This window comes from Bos javanicus, chromosome 18 (assembly GCF_032452875.1).
Source record: "Bos javanicus breed banteng chromosome 18, ARS-OSU_banteng_1.0, whole genome shotgun sequence".
NCBI classification, from domain to species: domain Eukaryota; kingdom Metazoa; phylum Chordata; class Mammalia; order Artiodactyla; family Bovidae; genus Bos; species Bos javanicus.
Genome location: NC_083885.1, coordinates 25376847 through 25395587, shown reverse-complemented (window position 1 = coordinate 25395587; position 18741 = coordinate 25376847). Strand labels below are relative to the sequence as shown.

Sequence of the window (18741 nt, the reverse complement as noted above, 5' to 3'; positions counted from 1 at the left end):
ATACCCTGGAGGAGGGAAGGGTGGCTGCTCACTCCAGTATTCTGGCCTGGAGAATTTCATGGACAGAGGAGCCTGACAGGCTACAGTCCATGGGGTCGCAAAGAGTCGGACACAACTGAGCGACTTTCACTTTTCACACAAAATGCTAAGTTTTTATTTCCCCTTGATTCTTGGCCAATTTACTAAGTGAAAAGTTATTTTGCTGATGAAGCAGAAAAAGTCCACATAGACTATGCTGGAACACTTCTTATAATCAATAAAGTAAAAATAATCATGAAGTGCAGAAATAATGAAGTGTTTATGAAAATGGCAAAAGCAGGACTTTAAATTAAAGCAGCAGGTCTGGACAATGTGTATCTTGGGAACCAGAAAGCTCACAGAATCACCACAGGGATTTTTTTCAAAAAAGGCTCATGGAACGTAAGATTAGAAAAACAGGAAATTCAAGTCAGCTTTTTGTTTAGAAAAAAAAGAAACTTCAAAAATCACAAATTACTCAATATTCGTTAAACCAGCTCGAACAATTGCAACTAACCCCAAATTAGGAAAATGTCATACATGGACACAGTACTTATAACCTCATAGAGGGATTTACAAAGCAAGATGTCATCCCAGGAAGTGCAAACTATACATGGGTGAAAAGCAGAAACAACCGTTGTGGGAAAAAACTTTTAAAGCCATTGCTAATGTGCTTCATAATGTATGGTTTGGAGTGACTACAGGAAGGCATAATATTTATGGAGAAAAAACAGAGGTCTCATTTATAAAATCAAAACTGAGGGAGAACACATGATACTCACTACCTGTACATAAAGAGGCCACAAATACATATATATGGAAAAGGGGGGGGGGTTTACAATAATGAGATTAAATTGCCTGGAAGAAAATTTCAGCTGTCAGGAAAAAAAAAAAATTCCTGGAGGAAAAGAGTATATCATAGTGCTATCTCTTGCTGTATCATCAGAGGTTCAAAGTAAATTAAAACTCTGGGAAAAAACCATCCTCCACCCCCATCTAAGCAGAAGCTGAAATCATGGGTTTAGACTATATGACCTAAAAAGCTGGAAACCGTGAAGCTTTCAGTACAATATGACTCCCCCACTCCACAGGTGATCAACAACTGTATTAATGCTAATCCCTTACATCTACATACTGTTTCACAGTTTAGAAAGAGCCTTCACTTTCACTCCTCAACAGCAACCCCTTTGATGGCAGAATCACAATACTTTCACACAGCTTGTACTCTGCAAAACACTTTCACACACTGTGTTATTTTACAGAAGAGACCCAAGGAGGTTAAGGAGGAGGAGATGGCAGGTAAGGGGCCTGGCCAACCAGGGGACTCCCTTCAGTCAATTAAATAGACTCTTCTAACCTTTAGAAGTTCAAAGTACAACACTCCAGGGGGAGCAACCTCATTCAGACAGCTATACAGGATAGAACTGAAGAGTCTCAGTGGATCATTTCTGCCTCAGTCTCCGACCCCAAACACAGGGAAACTGAGGTAGCAGGTAGAACAAAAGCTTGATCCAAGAGTCACGCACGGAGTGTCGGTGGGACGGACTTCCCCCCACTCCACCTGCACTATGTCCAGAAACGGCTGATTCCTATGTTTCAAAGGAAAAAGCTTGCCATTCCCGTTTCCCTCTATTTCCCACCAGGGCTTTCCTATGGCTTGGGGGGGGGGGGGGGATCTTCCTCCCGGAACCGCACAGCAAATCCCCTCTCCCCAGGCTCTTACTCATTTTTCACATCGGGCCTCCGAAGTAGGGAAACCTGCTAGCTCTGGCTCCCAACTCCTAGCTTCTCGCTCTCTCTGAGGCGTTTCTTGACCCTAAGGCACGTCTAAGCCTCCCCAGGGATGGTCTTCTGCCACTCCTTCCCCCTAAACCTCAAACTCCACAAAAGGAAACCCTCCCCAAGCATCCTCCCATCTACCCTTCTATCCTGGCCACCCCTGAGGAGCACCACTATGTATCAGGAACCTCCCAGGAGCTACCTGCCTCTCACCTGGGCCCTTTTGGCTGCGGCCTCCGCAGAAGGGCGACCCCCAACAATCTCCTCGGTCAAGAAACCCCTAAAGCGGAAACACCCTCTTCCAGGTCCTCTCCTGGAGCCTTCAGCACGGGCCTCGCTGGAGAACCTCCGGGCTGTTTTCTGGGCTCTGCCCAACGCCACCCGCTCCCAGCCCCCTCCTCAGAATCTCCCCCAGCCCAGTCCCGTCTCCCCGCCGCAGATTCAGGCGGCTGTTCCCCTCCCTCACGGACGTCCCCAGCCCTGGAACTCCCCCCGCTTCGCGTTCCTAGGGGCTTCCCGGCTGGGCTGCGGCACTGACTTTCTCCAGCTCTCGGGCGCACTCGAGGGAGGGGGCGGCGGCGGCTGCGGCGCGACTCCTTTGTGACAGGTCCAAGAGAAAGGTAAAGATGGACGCGAGGCCACGGCGCTGCCATTACGTGCTGGGCCCACCCCCGCTTCGTACCGCCCCGGCCCTCCCTCAGTCCCCTAGGAAACGCCCCTTCCTCGGTGGCAAGCCCTCTTCCTCACATCCAATCATCTTTCAGGAAACACATCACGTGACAACACGGCTCGGCCCGCCCTCCTAGAGGGAGCTGGCCAATCCCCTTGCTGAAGTGTGAATGGCCCAATCAAGTCTCTCCCGCTAGCTTTCAAGGCACCGGATTTCCATTTGGCTCCACGGGAGGAAGGGAGGTACGGATTGGGTTACACCGCCGGAAGAGGGGCGGGACTTTGTTGTGGCGGTGAGGAAAAGGAAGCCCTGAAGGGTAGAAAGAAATACCAAAGCAAAGGCTGTTTTCTTGCTTTCATTCTTTCTGTTTTTATTTTCCTTCTTTTTATTTTTTCTTAAGAGCGAGCGGCGTTTGCGGTGGCAGTTTGGGGTGGGCGCCGCCGAGGTGAGGGGGTCTCGCCTCCCCCACGCTGGTAGGTGAGTGCGGCCTGGGCCCTGGCCAGGCAGCGAGACCAGGGCGCCAGCATCCTCGCTGAGGAAGTGGGGGGCTGCGTCTGACGTGAACTTTAGGGCCAGGCCTGCCCTTAGTCTGCGCTCTCGCCCAGGGTTCTGAGTCACCAGAGACAGGGGCTTGTGGGGCCCAGTGTGAGGGAAGCCGAGGGAGCCCGCGGGAACGCCTCCAGGTCCTGTGGAAGAGGATGCCGACCCTTTCAAGCGGTCCTGGGGCTTTGGGTCTCTTGTCGACTCCCTTCTACGTTTTCTACCAGGTGGCAGGCTTCAAGCGAGGAGTGGGCTCTATCTCAGAGGTCTTGGAACGGCTCCAGGCTACTCCGGAGATGTGGGGTTGCCTGCCTGGTTGCGAGTTTCTGAGTCACAGAATTAGTTTAGGATGGAAACATTAATTATGTTCCGTGTACCAGTCTCTGTGCTCAGTGCACTTTCTTGTAAAGGAAATCAAACTGGCGTGTTCGTCTTGCAGAAAACTTAACTGAGGGTTGAAGGGTCTTGAGAGCTGCTGGCCCAGGTGAAAGCCAGAGCGCATCGCGGTAAAGGTGGAGACCTATTCCTTCTTAGCACTGGTTTTGAAACTAGCAGAAAACAGGAGCTTCTGTGGCCCTTTAAAATGCAGATTCTCGGACCCACCCCCCCCCCCCCCCGCATCCCTGCTGCTGCTGCTAAGTCGCTTCAGTCGTGTCCGACTCTGTGTGACCCCATAGACGGCAGCCCACCAGGCTCCCCTGTCCCTGGGATTCTCCAGGCAAGAACACTGGAGTGGGTTGCCATTTCCTTTTCCGATTCATGAAAGTGAAAAGTGAAAGTGAAGTCGCTCAGTCGTGTCCGACTCTTAGCGACCCCATGGACTGCAGCCTACCAGGCTCCTCCGTCCATGGGATTTTCCAGGCAAGAGTACTGGATTGGGGTGCCATTGCCTTCTCCTCCATCCCAGCTAGTCCGACTCAGGTCTTGAGTGAGACCCAGGAAGTCAAGTGCAGATCTGGCGGTCAGAATTCCCAGTGACCTCTTGTGTACCAGCTGTTGGGTAAGATTCGTTGATAATTCAGCTGTTTGCCTTATTGCTTGTTAACAAGGACCCCATAAAAAATGGTTTGGAAAGCACTGCTTCTGAACGCCTTGAAAGGAATTAGTGTGTAGACTCCTTTTTGATACAAGGAATTGAGTAGAGATAAAGGCAGCATTTACAGTCTTAAAAATAGAGCTTGAGATGAACAGTTTGTAAGGGTCTGAAAGCTGAGGCTGCCCAGAGGGGTCTTGGTGCCTTTCCCTCATGGGGAAATTCTTCGTGGTTGTAACAATTATATCAATACCTTTTACCTGGTTAGCAGTCGTTCCCGTTTAAGAATCTTGCTGTTTTGATTAGACTCAAGCTGCTGCTGCAGAAATTGAAAACCATGTATCTGGTAAATGAAGTGATTTAAGCGCATGGTTCAGCTGTAGACTCAATCAGCATAATTATATCTTCATGGCAGGTAAATTAAGCAATTTCAGTGTGCTCACTATTGATCTCGTTTTGAAGGATGCTTTGTCTTCATTCTCAAATACCACCTGTTTCGCTTTTTCTGTAGCATGTGTTTTACAGTTCATTTCATCTTTAGTCTTCTGAATTTTCCTTATGATGTATGCAACTGTGGGTTTCTGTTCAGTGTGTTTGGTGTTTATTACACTTCTAAATATTTGGATTAGTGTCTTTCATAAGTTCTGTAAAATTCTCAGTCATTTATATTCATGTACTGTTTCTGCCCTGTTGTATATCTTCCTTCTTTACTGATTTAATGTAGACCTTTCCCCCTCTCTTCTTTATGCCTTTTCCTCTTTTTACTTTTCTATACTACAGTCTGCGTAATTTGTTTTTTATTAATTTTCTCATAAGTTATTTCTAATCTGTTACTAAACTCATCTGTTGTGATTTTGAATTAATTTATTGCATGTTTTAGTCACTGAAGTTCTGTTTTTTCTTTTCAAATGTGCCATGCCACTTTAACGGTTTCTTATGCTCTGCTGTTAATTTTGAGGCCTGGTTTTTATTTCTTTAAACATGGTAAGCATAGTTGTTTTGTAATCTATATGTGTTAATTCCACTGTCTGGATGTCCTTTGGTCTTTTTCTGTTGCCCATTATTCCTGCTTTTTTGTCTTACCAGTTCACCTTTACCTGATGCTGTAGTTCTTTGGGATACCAGATTAAGATGGAGAAAGAGGTGCTTATCAGACCCCACACACGTTACCTGGGCTCTCTGCTTTTGACTTTTACTTACCAAGAGCACCAAAACAGTAGCTTTCTTTTTTTTTTTTTTTTAACAGTAGCTTTCAAGATCAGAGAAATCCTCAGGATGAAAACCAGTTTGAATATTGGGCTCAGTTTCTGGTTTTCACCTTGTCTTGGGTTTTTGCTGAATTCTTTATTGTCTTGTTAGCTTTTCTATTTGTTTAAGAATTATTAAAAAAAAACTTTCAGTTTTATTTGTTGCAGAAGTGAGGGATTGGTCTCAATTACCTAGCCCGCTATTTCTGGAAATGGAAGCCCCCTTTGATTTTAGGAGTGAAATTTGTCTTTCAGGCAACTTTGAGTTAAAGGTTATTTTTCTTCACCTATCTAAAACTTCCACCACCTTTCACAGTGCAGTGTCCTTGTTATTCAGTTGCCCAGTCGTATCCGACTCTGTGTGACCCCTTGGACTGCAGCACGCCAGGCTTCTCTGTCCTTCACCATCTCCCAGAGCCTGCTCAAACTCATGTCCATTGAGTCGGTGGTGCCATCCAACACCAACATCCAACAAAGGGACATCCTCTGTTGTCCCTTTTCTCCTCCTGCCTTCAGTCTTTCCCAGCATCAGGGTCTTTTCCGATGTATCGGCTCTTCACATCAGGTGGCCAAAGTATTGGAGCAGTGTTGTAGCTGCTACCAAAATTAAGCTTCCCCAGTGCTTTTTTCTAGTCTTCCTTTTTTGAACTCCTTAGTGCTTAATTTCTTTTCTCTTAGAGCATTTACCCTCATTCTCCATTTCCTTAAATTGCTCCTGTACTTACTTTATCTCTTCTTTTGAATTCAAATTTCTTATTTGCTAAAAAATACTGTCAGTTTAGTACCTAGCATTGTGACTTGCACATAATGCTATTGCTGCTTGATGGTGTCCAAGTCTTTGCAACCAACCCCAGGGACTATAGCTCACCAGGCTTCTCTGTCCATGGAATTTTCCAGGCAAGAATACTGGAGTGGGTTGCCTTTTCCTACTCTAGGGAACCTCTACCCAGGGATCAAACCCACATCTCCTGCAAGTCTTGCATTGGCAAGCGGATTCTTTACTGCTGAGCCACCTGGGAAGCCCTGCCTTGCACATATATTCCCTGTAAAGATTTACTTCAAAAATACAACTGAATGAGTGGGCCTTGTATGTTTGGTGTAGTGTAAAGTCCTTTTTTTTTTAATTTGGTTTGGACAGGAGATCCATAAAGCTTGGAAGGTGGGGGTGAGAGAGAGTATAATTTAGTGTGGATTAGGTTCCAAAGTCCACCCAGATGGTAAAATAGTGTGTAGTCAAAGCTATCCTCACAACAAACTGTGGAAAATTCTTAAAGAGACGGGAATACTAGACCGCCTTACCTGCCTCCTGAGAAATCTGTAAGCAGGTCAAGAAACAACAGTTAGAACTGGACATGAAACAACAGACTGGTTCCAAATCGGGAAAGGGGTACGTCAAGGCTGCATATCGTCACCCTGCTTATTTAACTTACATGCAGAGAACATCATGCGAAGTGCCAAGCTGGATGAAGCACTAGCTGGAATCAAGATTACTGGGAAAAATATCAATAACCTCAAGATATGCAGGTGACACCACCCTTATGGCAGGAAGCAAAGAACTAAAGAGTCTCTTAATGAAAGTGAAAGAGGAGAGTGAAAAAGTTGGCTTAAGACTCAACATTCAGAAAACTAAGATCATGGCATCTGGTCCCATTACTTTGTGTCTAATAGATGGGGGAAAAATGAAAACAATGAGAGACTTTATTTTTGGGGGCTCCAAAATCACTGCAGGGGGTGACTGCAGCTGTGAAATTAAAAGATGCTTGCTCGTTGGAAGAAAAGTTATGACCAACCTAGACAGCATGTTAATTATTTTGCCAACAAAGGTCCATCTAGTCAAAGCTATGGTTTTTCCAGTAGTCATGTATGGATGTGAGAGTTGGACTATAAAGAAAGCTGAGCGCCGAAGAATGGATGCTTTTGAACTGTGGTGTTGGAGAAGACTCTTGAGAGTCCCTTGGTCAGCAAGAAGATCCAACCAGTCCATTGTAAAGGAAATCAGTCCTGAATATTCATTGGAAGGACTGATGCTGAAGCTGAAACTCCACAATACTTCGGTGGCAACCTGATGTGAAGAACTGACTCATTGGAAAAGACCCTGATGCTGGGAAAGAATTGAGGGCAGGAGGAGAAGGGGACGACAGGATGAGATGGTTGGATGGCATCACCTACACAATGAACATGAGTTTGAGTAAACTCCAGGAGTTGGTGATGGACAGGGAGGCCTGGCGTGCTGCAGTACATGGGGTTGCAGAGAGTCGGACATGACTGAGCGACTGGACTGAGGTGGAAGTCAACCCAGATGGTAAACTAATGTGTAGCCAAAGCTATCCTCGGAAATCTATTAGGGAGGCACCATGTTGGGTATAGGTATACCAGTGTAGCAAAATTCCAACATGGCCAGATTTTTCTCCAGCTTTGAAACAGATGCTATTTTTTTCCTTTGAGTTTTAGATAAAGTAGTTGGTTCACATTTAAGAATCACTGTTTGTAAAAAATATAGCTCATATTAGAATTACATATAGTGAGGGAAGGGCTTACACTCTGAGAGGCACGCATGAGTTGGGGAGTTGAGGATCAGCTAAGGGAACCAATATTGTTACCTTTTTTTCTTCCAGTGGATCTATCAGTAGATAAATTCAAGGTAAATGTACATATGATGAAACTGTTCTTATGCTGTGGAAGAATACATGGCATGTGTTTTCTAGATGTCTTGCAAAAAGAGGAGGTTACTTCAAATTGCTGTTTATAGTAAACATTGTACATATGAATTGCATTTACTAATGCTGTGCCCTCATTTTTAGATTCTTTCAGTCCTCTTTGCTAGTGGAGTAGGTTAAATAAGCCTCAGTGTTAGAAGAGTGACTGAGAATTACTTTTTCTAGTAATAAGTGCTAACAGACTGTTCTCTGTTAGTAGTTGTCATGCTCTGAAGTTTTATAGGGAAAGTTGGCTTGACTTAAATTACTGTAGCTTGATAGAAGTGCCTTCTGGCCAGAAAGCAGTCTTTTCTAGAATGATTTTTAGTTTTCCAAATTCCTTAGTTTCTGTCCTACATTTTAAAATCTCACGTGACTTGAACATCAGGATAGTGTTGGAAGAGCAGTACTTAAGTATATTTACTAACAGAAAAAATGTGGATTGGCCTATTGTTTTTGCTCCCTTTGGGGAAATGTTAGAACATTGTGACACAGAGATCTGATCTGCCCTGGTGTATTTTTACAAGTACAGTGTATCTAATGTTAGAAGTTAGGAGGGTATGGTGGTCAGTGATGTAAACACTTAAGTAGTGTGCCATCACAAAATTCAATTCCAGGGGAAACCAGATCTCATGTACTTGCATCATGGCATGAGCTAAATGGAATAATTTTCATGTCAGCAATGGCAATTATCTTGGGAGCAGCAATGTAAGTTTAGTTTCTTGAAACTTATATAGCATGCTGTGCATAAACCCATTCTGTCTCACCAGTCTGGAAATTAAATACTATAATCTCCAGTACAAACACAGTAGTGCAGTGTTTAACATTTATTTCAGCTTGAAATATAAGAACATTGTTTGGCTGTCAAGCAAATTTGAAAATTTGCATCAGCTTGAAACTTTTAAGTAGGGACAAAGTGATTTTGGTATGGTTTTGGATTTCCATGAATTCTCTATTTGAAGAACTTATAGAATCCTTTTAAAAATACTATAATGTTTAATTTGATAACTGAACTTGAATCACCATAAAAATGCTATGAGAGTAAAGAAAAGTTGGCACAGTTATTCTTTCTAAAATTAAATACAATAAGGACAAAATAAGCATTCTCAATGTAAATCTTCTTCATCCCTAAATGAATTTTTATCATTAAATCCCCAGATCTCTGGGCTTTTGTTTATTTGTGTTTTGTTTTTAATTATTCTAACAAAAGAGAATAAGAGACTTGTGAAAATTTAGGTAAGCTGTAGGAATTAGAAATAAACACTTTAGTTTCTGATTTCTCTACTTCTGGGAGAAGGTAAATAAGTTGAGGGTAGAAATCACCTTTCTGTTGCAAAATAAACAGCTAATGAATGTTGGACTCTTTGGAGAAAAATGCTTTGTCTAAGAAATTTTTAGTATGAGATTTTTTTTTTTTTAGTTAGCTGAAATTAAAGGAAAGTAAGTAGCAAGAGTTATTCTTGAAGAAGATGTCAGTTATCTAATATAGCAAGGTGATGTAATCTTTGGTCCTGTGTTTCCTATTGCACAAGTTGTATGATGTTTGAATAGAATTCCCTATGGGACAAAGACACATTAGTGAATACTTATTTGATGACTATTATTTTCTATAATTTACATTGGACAGTATCTAAGAATATGTGAGAGCATTCCTCTCTGCTTAAATTCTTCAAATTCTCTCCCTGGTTGGTTTATCCAGTAAGTATTTCTTATATATTTAATATATGTCAGACACGGTGCTAATAAGCACTGTGGATACAAAGAGCTGTTGGAATAGTTCTAAGTGATAAAACACAATGAATAAATGCTGTAGTAGAATTAGAAATAGCTGGAATGGGGGCCAGAGGAGAAACAGAGAGTCTTAATAGAATGCTCTTAGAGTAGTTTATGCAAGATGAGGCCCTGAAAAGAAGAGATTAGAAAGGAAAGGATGAATTAAAGAGAGATCATTGTGAAGTAGAAACAACAGAACTTGGTGACTAGTGGGATGTAAGGGAATAAGGAAAAGAGAGTCTTAAGTATATGTCCAGGTTTTCAGCTTGGGAAACTGGGTTGATCCCTGTTTGTGCCCTTCATTACTGCCTCTTAGCTGTACTATTTACTTTGGTAATTCATTACATTCACTGTTTACCTGTTAGGAACTAATACAAGAGTACTAGCTCTTTAAAGTTTATTTTCTTTATGCACCCCCATAGAATTTGCACAATGCTGGACACAGAGTTCAGCATTCAGCCTGATGTTGAGTTTATTTAAGTTGAATTAATAATAAAATAACTATGGTAAAGGGGAATTATAGAATTACCAAATACGTATACATGGAAGCTTTTCCTGATTTCCCTCAGTTTCATCTGGTCCCTTTCCCACTTCACTTATCATGGTTGTTTATGTCACTGATTTATTTCTCCTACACTCCTTGAGCATAGGGTAGTATATTTCTTTCACTCCCATAACCAGAGCTCAGCATAGCTCTTTGCAATAATGACAGACCTTTTAAAGCATTTTTAAGCAGGTCCCAAACACTGTGCTAACTGCTTTATATGAATTATCTAGTTTATCTCACAAAAGCTTTATGTTGTGCAGTACTCTCTTAATCTCCATTGATGAGTGCAATCTGTGGATTAGGAAACTAGGGCTTAGATGAGTTAAATGACTTGCCCAAAATCATAACAACTTACAAGTGGCAGAACCAAGGTCTCTTGATCTCAGAATCTATACTCCTCATTACCTGTTTTCCCTCCTGTAAGGAGACTTCGACAGAAGGTATCTGTTATATGTTTGTTGAGTTAGATTAGGTTGTCATGAAAAGTGTCTGAAGTTAAGCTGGCTTCTCGGTAGTATTTATTGATAGGGAAATTTTGAATACTGCTGGAGAAGGAATATTCTGAATATTATCTAGCATACTGAGGAGTATGACCAGTTGTTGTTCATAAACATTTTCTGTCCTTCAGTTCAGTTGCTCAGTTGTGTCCAACTCTTGGCGACCCCATGAATCGCAGCACGCCAGGCCTCCCTGTCCATCACCAACTCCCGGAGTTCACCCAGACTCACGTCCATAGAGTCAGTGATGCCATCCAGCCATCTCATCCTCTGTCATCCCCTTTTCCTCCTACCCCCAATCCCTCCCAGCATCAGAGTCTTTTCCAATGAGTCAACTCTTCACACGAGGTGGCCAAAGTACTGGAGTTTCAGCTTTAGCATCATTTTTCCAAAGAAATCCCAGGGCTGATTTCCTTCAGAACCAACTGGTTGGATCTCCTTGCAGTCCAAGGGACTCTCAAGAGTCTTCTCCAACACCACAGTTCAAAAGCATCAATTCTTCGGCGCTCAGCTTTCTTCACAGTCCAACTCTCACATCCATACATGACCACAGGAAAAACCATAGCCTTGACTAGACGAACCTTTGTGGCCAAATAATGTCTCTGCTTTTGAATATGTTATCTAGGTTGGTCATAACTTTCCTTCCAAGGAGTAAACGTCTTTTAATTTCATGGCTATGGTCACCATCTGCAGTGATTTTGGAGCCCCCAAAAATAAAGTCTGACACTGTTTCCACTGTTGCCCCATCTATTTCCCATGAAGTGATGGGACCAGATGCCATGATCTTCGTTTTCTGAATGTTGAGCTTTAAGCCAACTTTTTCACTCTCCTCTTTCACTTTCGTCAAGAGGCTTTTGAGTTCCTCTTCACTTTCTGCCATAAGGTGGTGTCATCTGCGTATCTGAGGTTATTGATATTTCTCCCGGCAGTCTTGATTCCAGCTTGTGTTTCTGTCCTTTGACCTCTCCTAATATAGAAAATTCATTAACCAGAGGGCCACTGGTGGCATTGCAGGCCAGAAGGGAATAGTAGTTGAAGGGCCAGGGAATGACGACCTATAGGAGATGTGCAAATGGAAGAAAGAGATGGATGAAGCAGTCTGTGTTTAGTGTTGGTCCTTTTAAATTCACAGAAATGTTTTATAATTAGGCATGGCCATCTAGTTTTATTTTGGGAATGAGGGAATGTCGGGATTATGTTAGGTTTAAAGAACAGATTTTTACAAGTGCACATTAGTTTTGATAGTGCGACTTTTCTCAGGAAACCAACGCATTGAAAGAATTTTTTTGTCAAAGTATAAACCCATTGTCTTTAAATTTCCTTTTTAAAACATGCTTCTACCTTGTTTTCTTTTTCATTAACCAACTGTGATTCTTGACTTAGTCCTACATGTGAAAGATGGGGAAATAGCACAGGGCAAACTCTTTGGGTAAAAGTTCAGTTCTAACACTGGAGAAAAAGATGAAAAGGAGAGTAAGAATGTCTTGGAATCCCATAAATTTGTCTTTTTCCAAAAGTAATTGATAAATGTTGGGAAAATTCTTATTCTCTAAGAGTCTCTATTTTAAATTCAAACCTTTGTTTACATGTATCTTAAAGGCTCTGACCCTTGAGTTTCAGGGATTTTTTTTTTTTTTAAGTCAAATGAATTATTTTTTAAAGTCAAATTCATTTTTTTTGAAGTCAAATGAATTCTTCTTTATCCAAAAACTCAACAGGCTATGAAAATTAAATAGATGGCTTTACTTCCGTAGTTTTGCATTATAAGTATAAATCTTGAGTCTGAATTCTTTCTTGGATGGAAGCATGTAAGATTCAAGATTTTTATTTTGAACTGTAAGAAGAGTTCTTTCAATACTTGTATTTTTTAAAGTGTAACAAGAGTAAAGAGATGGATTCAATGGCATGCCAGTTGTATTACCATATCCTAATATTGCTTTCCCAGGTTTAAATCATAACAGTTTAAGGTTACTGTTTTGAGACAGTTTTTTCATGGTTTTATAAGATTAAAGGAACTAGGAATGTTTGACCTAGAAAAGTGACAAATTAGGAGGAAAATGGGAGTTGTTTTCAAACAGCTGAAGCATTGTCGTGTTGAAAAAGGGATTTGGCTTCTTTTGTGTAGTCCCAGTGGATTCAACCTATCTGTGGAATTTATAGGAAGAGAGATTTCAGTTCAGTTTAAGGAATAACTATCGAGCTAGTCAGATCTGCTCAGAGTGAGTCAGCTGCCTGAAGGGAGTGCAGTTTTAAAGTATGGGTTGGATGAAAATCTCCTGGGTATGAATGGTGGGTTCTGTTGCCAGATGTAGAATTGTTTGAGGTGGGCTATGAGGACCCATCACATTCTGAATTATTTCCCAGTAAATAAGGGTGAGAGGAGGAAACCAGACAGCCAATATAGGATGAGAAAGGAGAGCTACAGCTGAGAAAGAGGACAGTGAGGGTCTAAATTGTCTCTTCCATCCACTAAAGTTCTACATCTTTGATGTTTCTCTGCCAGAAACATTTAAAATGTTGGCCCTTGTTCCATAAGAGGTCGTTCTGCAAAACTTGGGAATTTTTGGCATGGTCACAGAGACGTAACAGTTCTCTCTGTAATAGGCAAAAACAAGACCAGGAGCTGACTGTGGCTCAGATCATGAACTCCTTATTGCCAAATTCAGACTTAAATTGAAGAAAGTAGGGATAACCACTAGGCCATTCAGGTATGACCTAAATCAAATCCCTTATGATTATACAGTGGAAGTGAGAAATAGATTTAAGGGACTAGATCTGATAGAGTGCCTGATGAACTATGGACTGAGGTTCATAACATTGTACAGGAGACAGGGATCAAGACCATCTTCATGGAAAAGAAATGCAAAAAAGCAAAATGGCTGTCTGGGGAGGCCTTAAAAATAGCTGTGAAAAGAAGAGAAGCAAAAAGCAAAGGAAAAAAGGAAAGATATAAGCATCTGAATGCAGAGTTCCAAAGAATAGCAAGAAGAGATAAGAAAGTCTTCTTTAGCGATCAATGCAAAGAAATAGAGGAAAACAACAGAATGGGAAAGACTAGAGATCTCTTCAAGAAAATTAGAGATATCAAGGGAACATTTCATGCAAAGATGGGCTCGATAAAGGACAGAAATGGTATGGACCTAACAGAAGCAGAAGATATTAAGAAGAGGTGGCAAGAATACACAGAAGAACTGCACAAAAAAGATCTTCACGACCAAGATAATCACGATGCTATGATCGCTTACTTAGAGCCAGACATCCTGGAATGTGAAGTCAAGTGGGCTTTAGAAAGCATCACTACAAACAAAGCTAGTGGAGGTGATGGAATTCCAGTTGAGATATTTCAAATCCTGAAAGATGATGCTGTGAAAGTGCTGCACTCAATATGCCAGCAAATTTGGAAAACTCAGCAGTGGCCACAGGACTGGAAAAGGTCGGTTTTCATTCCAATCCCAAAGAAAGGCAATGCCAAAGAATGCTCAAACTACCGCACAATTGCACTCATCTCACACTCTAGTAAAGTAACGCTCAAAATTCTCCAAGCCAGGCTTCAGCAATACGTGAACGGTGAACATCCAGATGTTCAAGCTGGTTTTAGAAAAGGCAGAGGAACCAGCGATCAAATTGCCAACATCTGCTGGATCATAGAAAAAGCAAGAGAGTTCCAGAAAAACATCTATTTCTGCTTCATTGACTATGCCAAAGCCTTTGACTGTGTGGATCACAATTAACTGTGGAAAATTCTGAAAGAGATGGGAATACCAGACCACCTGACCTGCCTCTTGAGAAACCTATATGCAGATCAGGAAGCAACAGTTAGAACTGGACATGGAACAACAGACTGGTTCCAAATAGGAAAAGGAGTTCGTCAAGGCTGTATATTGTCACCCTGCTTATTTACCTTATATGCAGAGTACATCATGAGAAACTGTGGGCTAGAAAAAGCACAAGCTGGAATCAAGATTGCCAGGAGAAATATCAATAACCTCAGATATGCAGATGACACCACCCTTACGGCAGAAAGTGAAAGTGGAGAGTGAAAAAGTTGGCTTAAAGCTCAACATTCAGAAAATGAAGATCATGGCATCTGGTCCCATCACTTCATGGGAAATAGATGTGGAAACAGTGGAAACAGTGTCAGACTTTATTTTGGGGGGCTCCAAAATCACTGCAGATGGTGACTACAGCCATGAAATTAAAAGATGCTTACTCCTTGGAAGGAAAGTTATGACCAACCTAGATAACATATTCAAAAGCAGAGACATTACCACAAAGGTTCGTCTAGTCAAGGCTATGGTTTTTCCTGTGGTCATGTATGGATGTGAGAGTTGGACTGTGAAGAAAGCTGAGCGCCGAAGAATTGATGCTTTTGAACTGTGGTGTTGGAGAAGACTCTTGAGAGTCCCTTGGACTGCAGGGAGATCCAACCAGTCGGTTCTGAAGGAGATCAGCCCTGGGATTTCTTTGGAAGGAATGATGCTAAAGCTGAAACTCCAGTACTTTGGCCACCTCATGTGAAGAGTTGACTCATTGGAAAAGACTCTAATGCTGGGAGGGATTGGGGGCAAGAGGAGAAGGGGACCAGAGAGGATGAGATGGGTGGATGGCATCACTGACTCGATGGACATGAGTCTGAGTGAACTCCGGGAGGCCTGGCATGCTGCGATTCATGGGGCCGCCAAGAGTCGGACACGACTGAGAGACTGAACTGAACTGAACTGAATAGGCCTTTGGCTAGAGACATTGAGTAATGCTAAGTCAGAAATGCCCAGGGTTGTAGGCTTTAGGTAAGAGCAACAACTTGTGTCCATTGATTTGGTTTTCTTCCTAGTAAATTTAAAATTTTTCTGTGTTGTTACAATGAACTAAACTTCAATAGTAGGTTTTAGGCAAAGACTATTCTTTTGTTCTACATGTTTGGATTTATTTCCTCTGTTTCCATTTTCGTCTTCACTAGAGGAAGATGTTCCATGAACATTCTCAGCACTGGAATTTGATATAAGAAGAAAGCTGAAATTGACATGTCCTTCTTCTTAAGGAAGATCCCTGGTTTTTGGGGAGGGGTATGATTAAGTGGGTAAGAGTATGACTTTTTGCTCTCAGCTGATTCTCAGCTCCACCATTCACCACCTTAGAATTATTCCAGGTCCTCTTGCTGACTTTGTAGATAAGCATAGATGTTGATAAAACTACATAATACATTAAGAAAATGTAATCCTGTGCTTTTGTCAGTGACTTATGAGTTAAACTACTTGAGGATTTCTCAGTTTAAGGCTGAAGGAAGTTTTGAGGTAGTCCATTGCTTGGGGGAGACAGTTCAATCTCCTTGTGTCTCTTCAGAATTTTAATTACAGTTCTCACTTGAAATTGTTTGTTTGTTTGTTTTTTAGACTGTTCCATTATGGATGGAGGGGATGATGGTAACCTTGTTATCAAAAAGAGGTTTGTATCTGAGGCAGAGCTAGATGAACGGCGCAAAAGGAGACAAGAAGAATGGGAAAAAGTTCGAAAACCTGAAGATCCAGAAGGTATATAGGCTCACAGATCTTTAATCCTCACAACCCTGCAGGCTATTAACATCACTTTAGAGTAGAAGAACTGAGGCTGAGGGGCTGAAGGGACCTATGTAAGATCTCCATAGCTGGGAGCAGACCAGGATCTGCACATCCATACCCTTTCCACTCTACCACACTATTTCAGAAGATTCCACTGGTCCTCTAGCTATTCAGGTGGATCCAGGATCTGAATAGCTGAGAGTGCTGCTACCATGCAGGGTTTGTTTGGAGTGGATCCCTCATCCAGTTAGCTGTCTCAGTCCATGGGCCCTGTTCACACTCACAGTTGGCTTTGAGAACTGCTGGCTTCTGTCTGAGGTCTAGAGGGAAGCTGTGAACTTTGTACTATTTTTGTGTTATCTTTGCCCTCAGATCTTGCAGAGACTTGACTTTATCTTTAAATCCTTTGTGATTCCAAAATAATATGAATGGATTGTAAAGTATGTATTTTTCTCCCCTCCCTTTTCTTTCAGAATGCCCAGAGGAGGTTTATGACCCTCGGTCCCTGTATGAAAGGCTACAGGAACAGAAAGACCGGAAGCAGCAGGAGTATGAAGAACAGTTCAAATTCAGTAAGCTTCAGAAAAAACAGCATCTGAGGGACTCTGCAGGGCCTTTTTGGTGCACTTTTGCCTTGTGCAACACTTTTTCTAACCAGCCATGAAATTGTCTTGATTATCTAGTCTCTAGGTGCTCATTTGGTGGAAAAGAGACAGCTTTCTACCATCTAGACCACATTGAACATTTTTGCTTAGAACTCAGTATACCCATTTAAAATTTTATGCTAACATCTAGTAATGGGAGAGATGCTTTGATTTTATGCCATGTTATCTATCCAAAAGCTTTGGTGTTTACAAATTCTTTCTTCTAATCCCCTGAACAATCTGCTGTTCATTAAAAAATAGGACAAGGAAAAATCTTGACTGTATTTTCCCTTTAGCCTGCTTTAAGTGTTCCTTGTTTAATTATTTCCTCAGAAAACATGGTAAGAGGCTTAGATGAAGATGAGACCAACTTCCTTGATGAGGTTTCTCGGCAGCAAGAGCTAATAGAAAAACAGCGAAGAGAAGAAGAACTGAAAGAACTGAAGGAATACAGAATATCCTTTGTACTTTGCTAGGAATCTGTAAGGTGTCAGTTTCTCATCAACATCTCTGCATTTCAGTTTTTTCATTATAGAATGAGGGTCTTCTGCCTGGTCATCTTTAAGTTCCCTTTCAACTGTGGTGTTCCTGTGATGCTGAATAACTGTCAGCGATATGTAGAGTTATGTTGCGTGCAAGAGTCTGTTGCAATCAAAAGTCCAGATCCTTCAGGATTAACTAAAGGCCTAAATCCTAATGGTCAGTACCACAGTATTCTTGCCTTGTGAGATTAGACTCTGAAACAGATGGGCGATGAAATAAACCTCATCCAGGGGAGAAACTGGCTTCTAGGTTTTTTAAAGGAAATTTTTAGCAACCCTCCTGTGTCCTCAGACCTTCCCTACAGATACAGCCTGGTCTGTCTCCGTAGAGGGGTAGGGAAAGCAGCCAAGAGGACTTTGCTTTGACTCACTGTTACCTTTCTGGCATCCACTTGCATGTCTTACTAAGCATCCCAAATGTAACTTGGCTGAATCAAAATTCTCAGTTCCACGCCTCACTACTCCTACCTTCACTATACTACCTCCCTCCAAATCTCTTTCTGGTATCTGCCAAACTACCTCCAAAATGTACTCCAAATCTTGCAGCTCTTGGTGTCTCTGTTGCCACTGCAGTCGTCGTAGACCTTCTCTGGACTACGTGACCATCTAATTGTCTCTGCTTCTGTTCTCCCTCCCAGTCCATTCTCTAGACGATAGTCTGGGGAACTTTTGAAAACATACGTGGGATCATATAACTTTCCTGTTTCAAACACTAGTGGCTTTCTGTTGCATTTAGACTTAAAATCTGCATTCTTAACCAGGTCCTACAAGGTTCTGCATGATTTAGGCCAACTCACCTCCCTGTTGTATCTTGAACTACTCTTGTTCCTGTTTACTACACTCCAGCTTACTGCCCGTCTTTATGTTCTTCTCATACTGAGCTCTGATTCCATTTCAAGGCATTTGTATTTGCTATTTCCTCAGCCTGGAATGCTCTGCCCTCAGATTTTACAGGGCTTGCATTTCATGACACTTGGGTCTCAGCACCCTTCCTCATAGAGATCTTCCCCAAGCACTCCATGTAAAGTTGCAGCCACCCCATCACTGACTATAATGTCATTTTTTAAAATAGTATGTCACTACCTGAAAATCTTTATATACTTATAGGTTTGTTTGCCTCTTTACTGCTGGAATATAAAGTAAGCACCATAAGAACAAAGACTTGATCACCACTGATTTCTCCAGTCCTTGGTATATATA

The 18741-nt window shown here is 42.0% G+C and overlaps 2 protein-coding genes across 7 annotated transcripts in view; one reads left to right on the top strand and one right to left on the bottom strand.

The window, feature by feature from the left end:
* The window catches only part of RSPRY1 (ring finger and SPRY domain containing 1), a 37323-nt gene extending 34898 nt beyond the window's left edge, over positions 1–2425 (bottom strand). The window contains exon 1 of one of the 2 annotated variants that reach the window (XM_061387284.1): positions 2336–2425. The gene's annotated coding sequence lies outside the window, so the exon portion shown is untranslated. Of the gene's footprint in view, positions 1–2010; positions 2101–2335 lie in introns of those variants that run through there. The other variant, XM_061387285.1, reaches the window with a different exon arrangement.
* Positions 2426–2620: 195 nt separating this feature from the next.
* The window catches only part of PSME3IP1 (proteasome activator subunit 3 interacting protein 1), a 40889-nt gene continuing 24768 nt past the window's right edge, over positions 2621–18741 (top strand). The window contains exons 1-4 of one of the 5 annotated variants that reach the window (XM_061387288.1): positions 2621–2709; positions 16191–16328; positions 16829–16927; positions 17333–17455. In XM_061387288.1, the coding sequence (XP_061243272.1) occupies positions 16202–16328; positions 16829–16927; positions 17333–17455 (349 nt within the window). In that variant the 5' untranslated portion in view covers positions 2621–2709; positions 16191–16201. The other 4 variants (XM_061387293.1, XM_061387287.1, XM_061387292.1 and 1 more) reach the window with 4 other exon arrangements.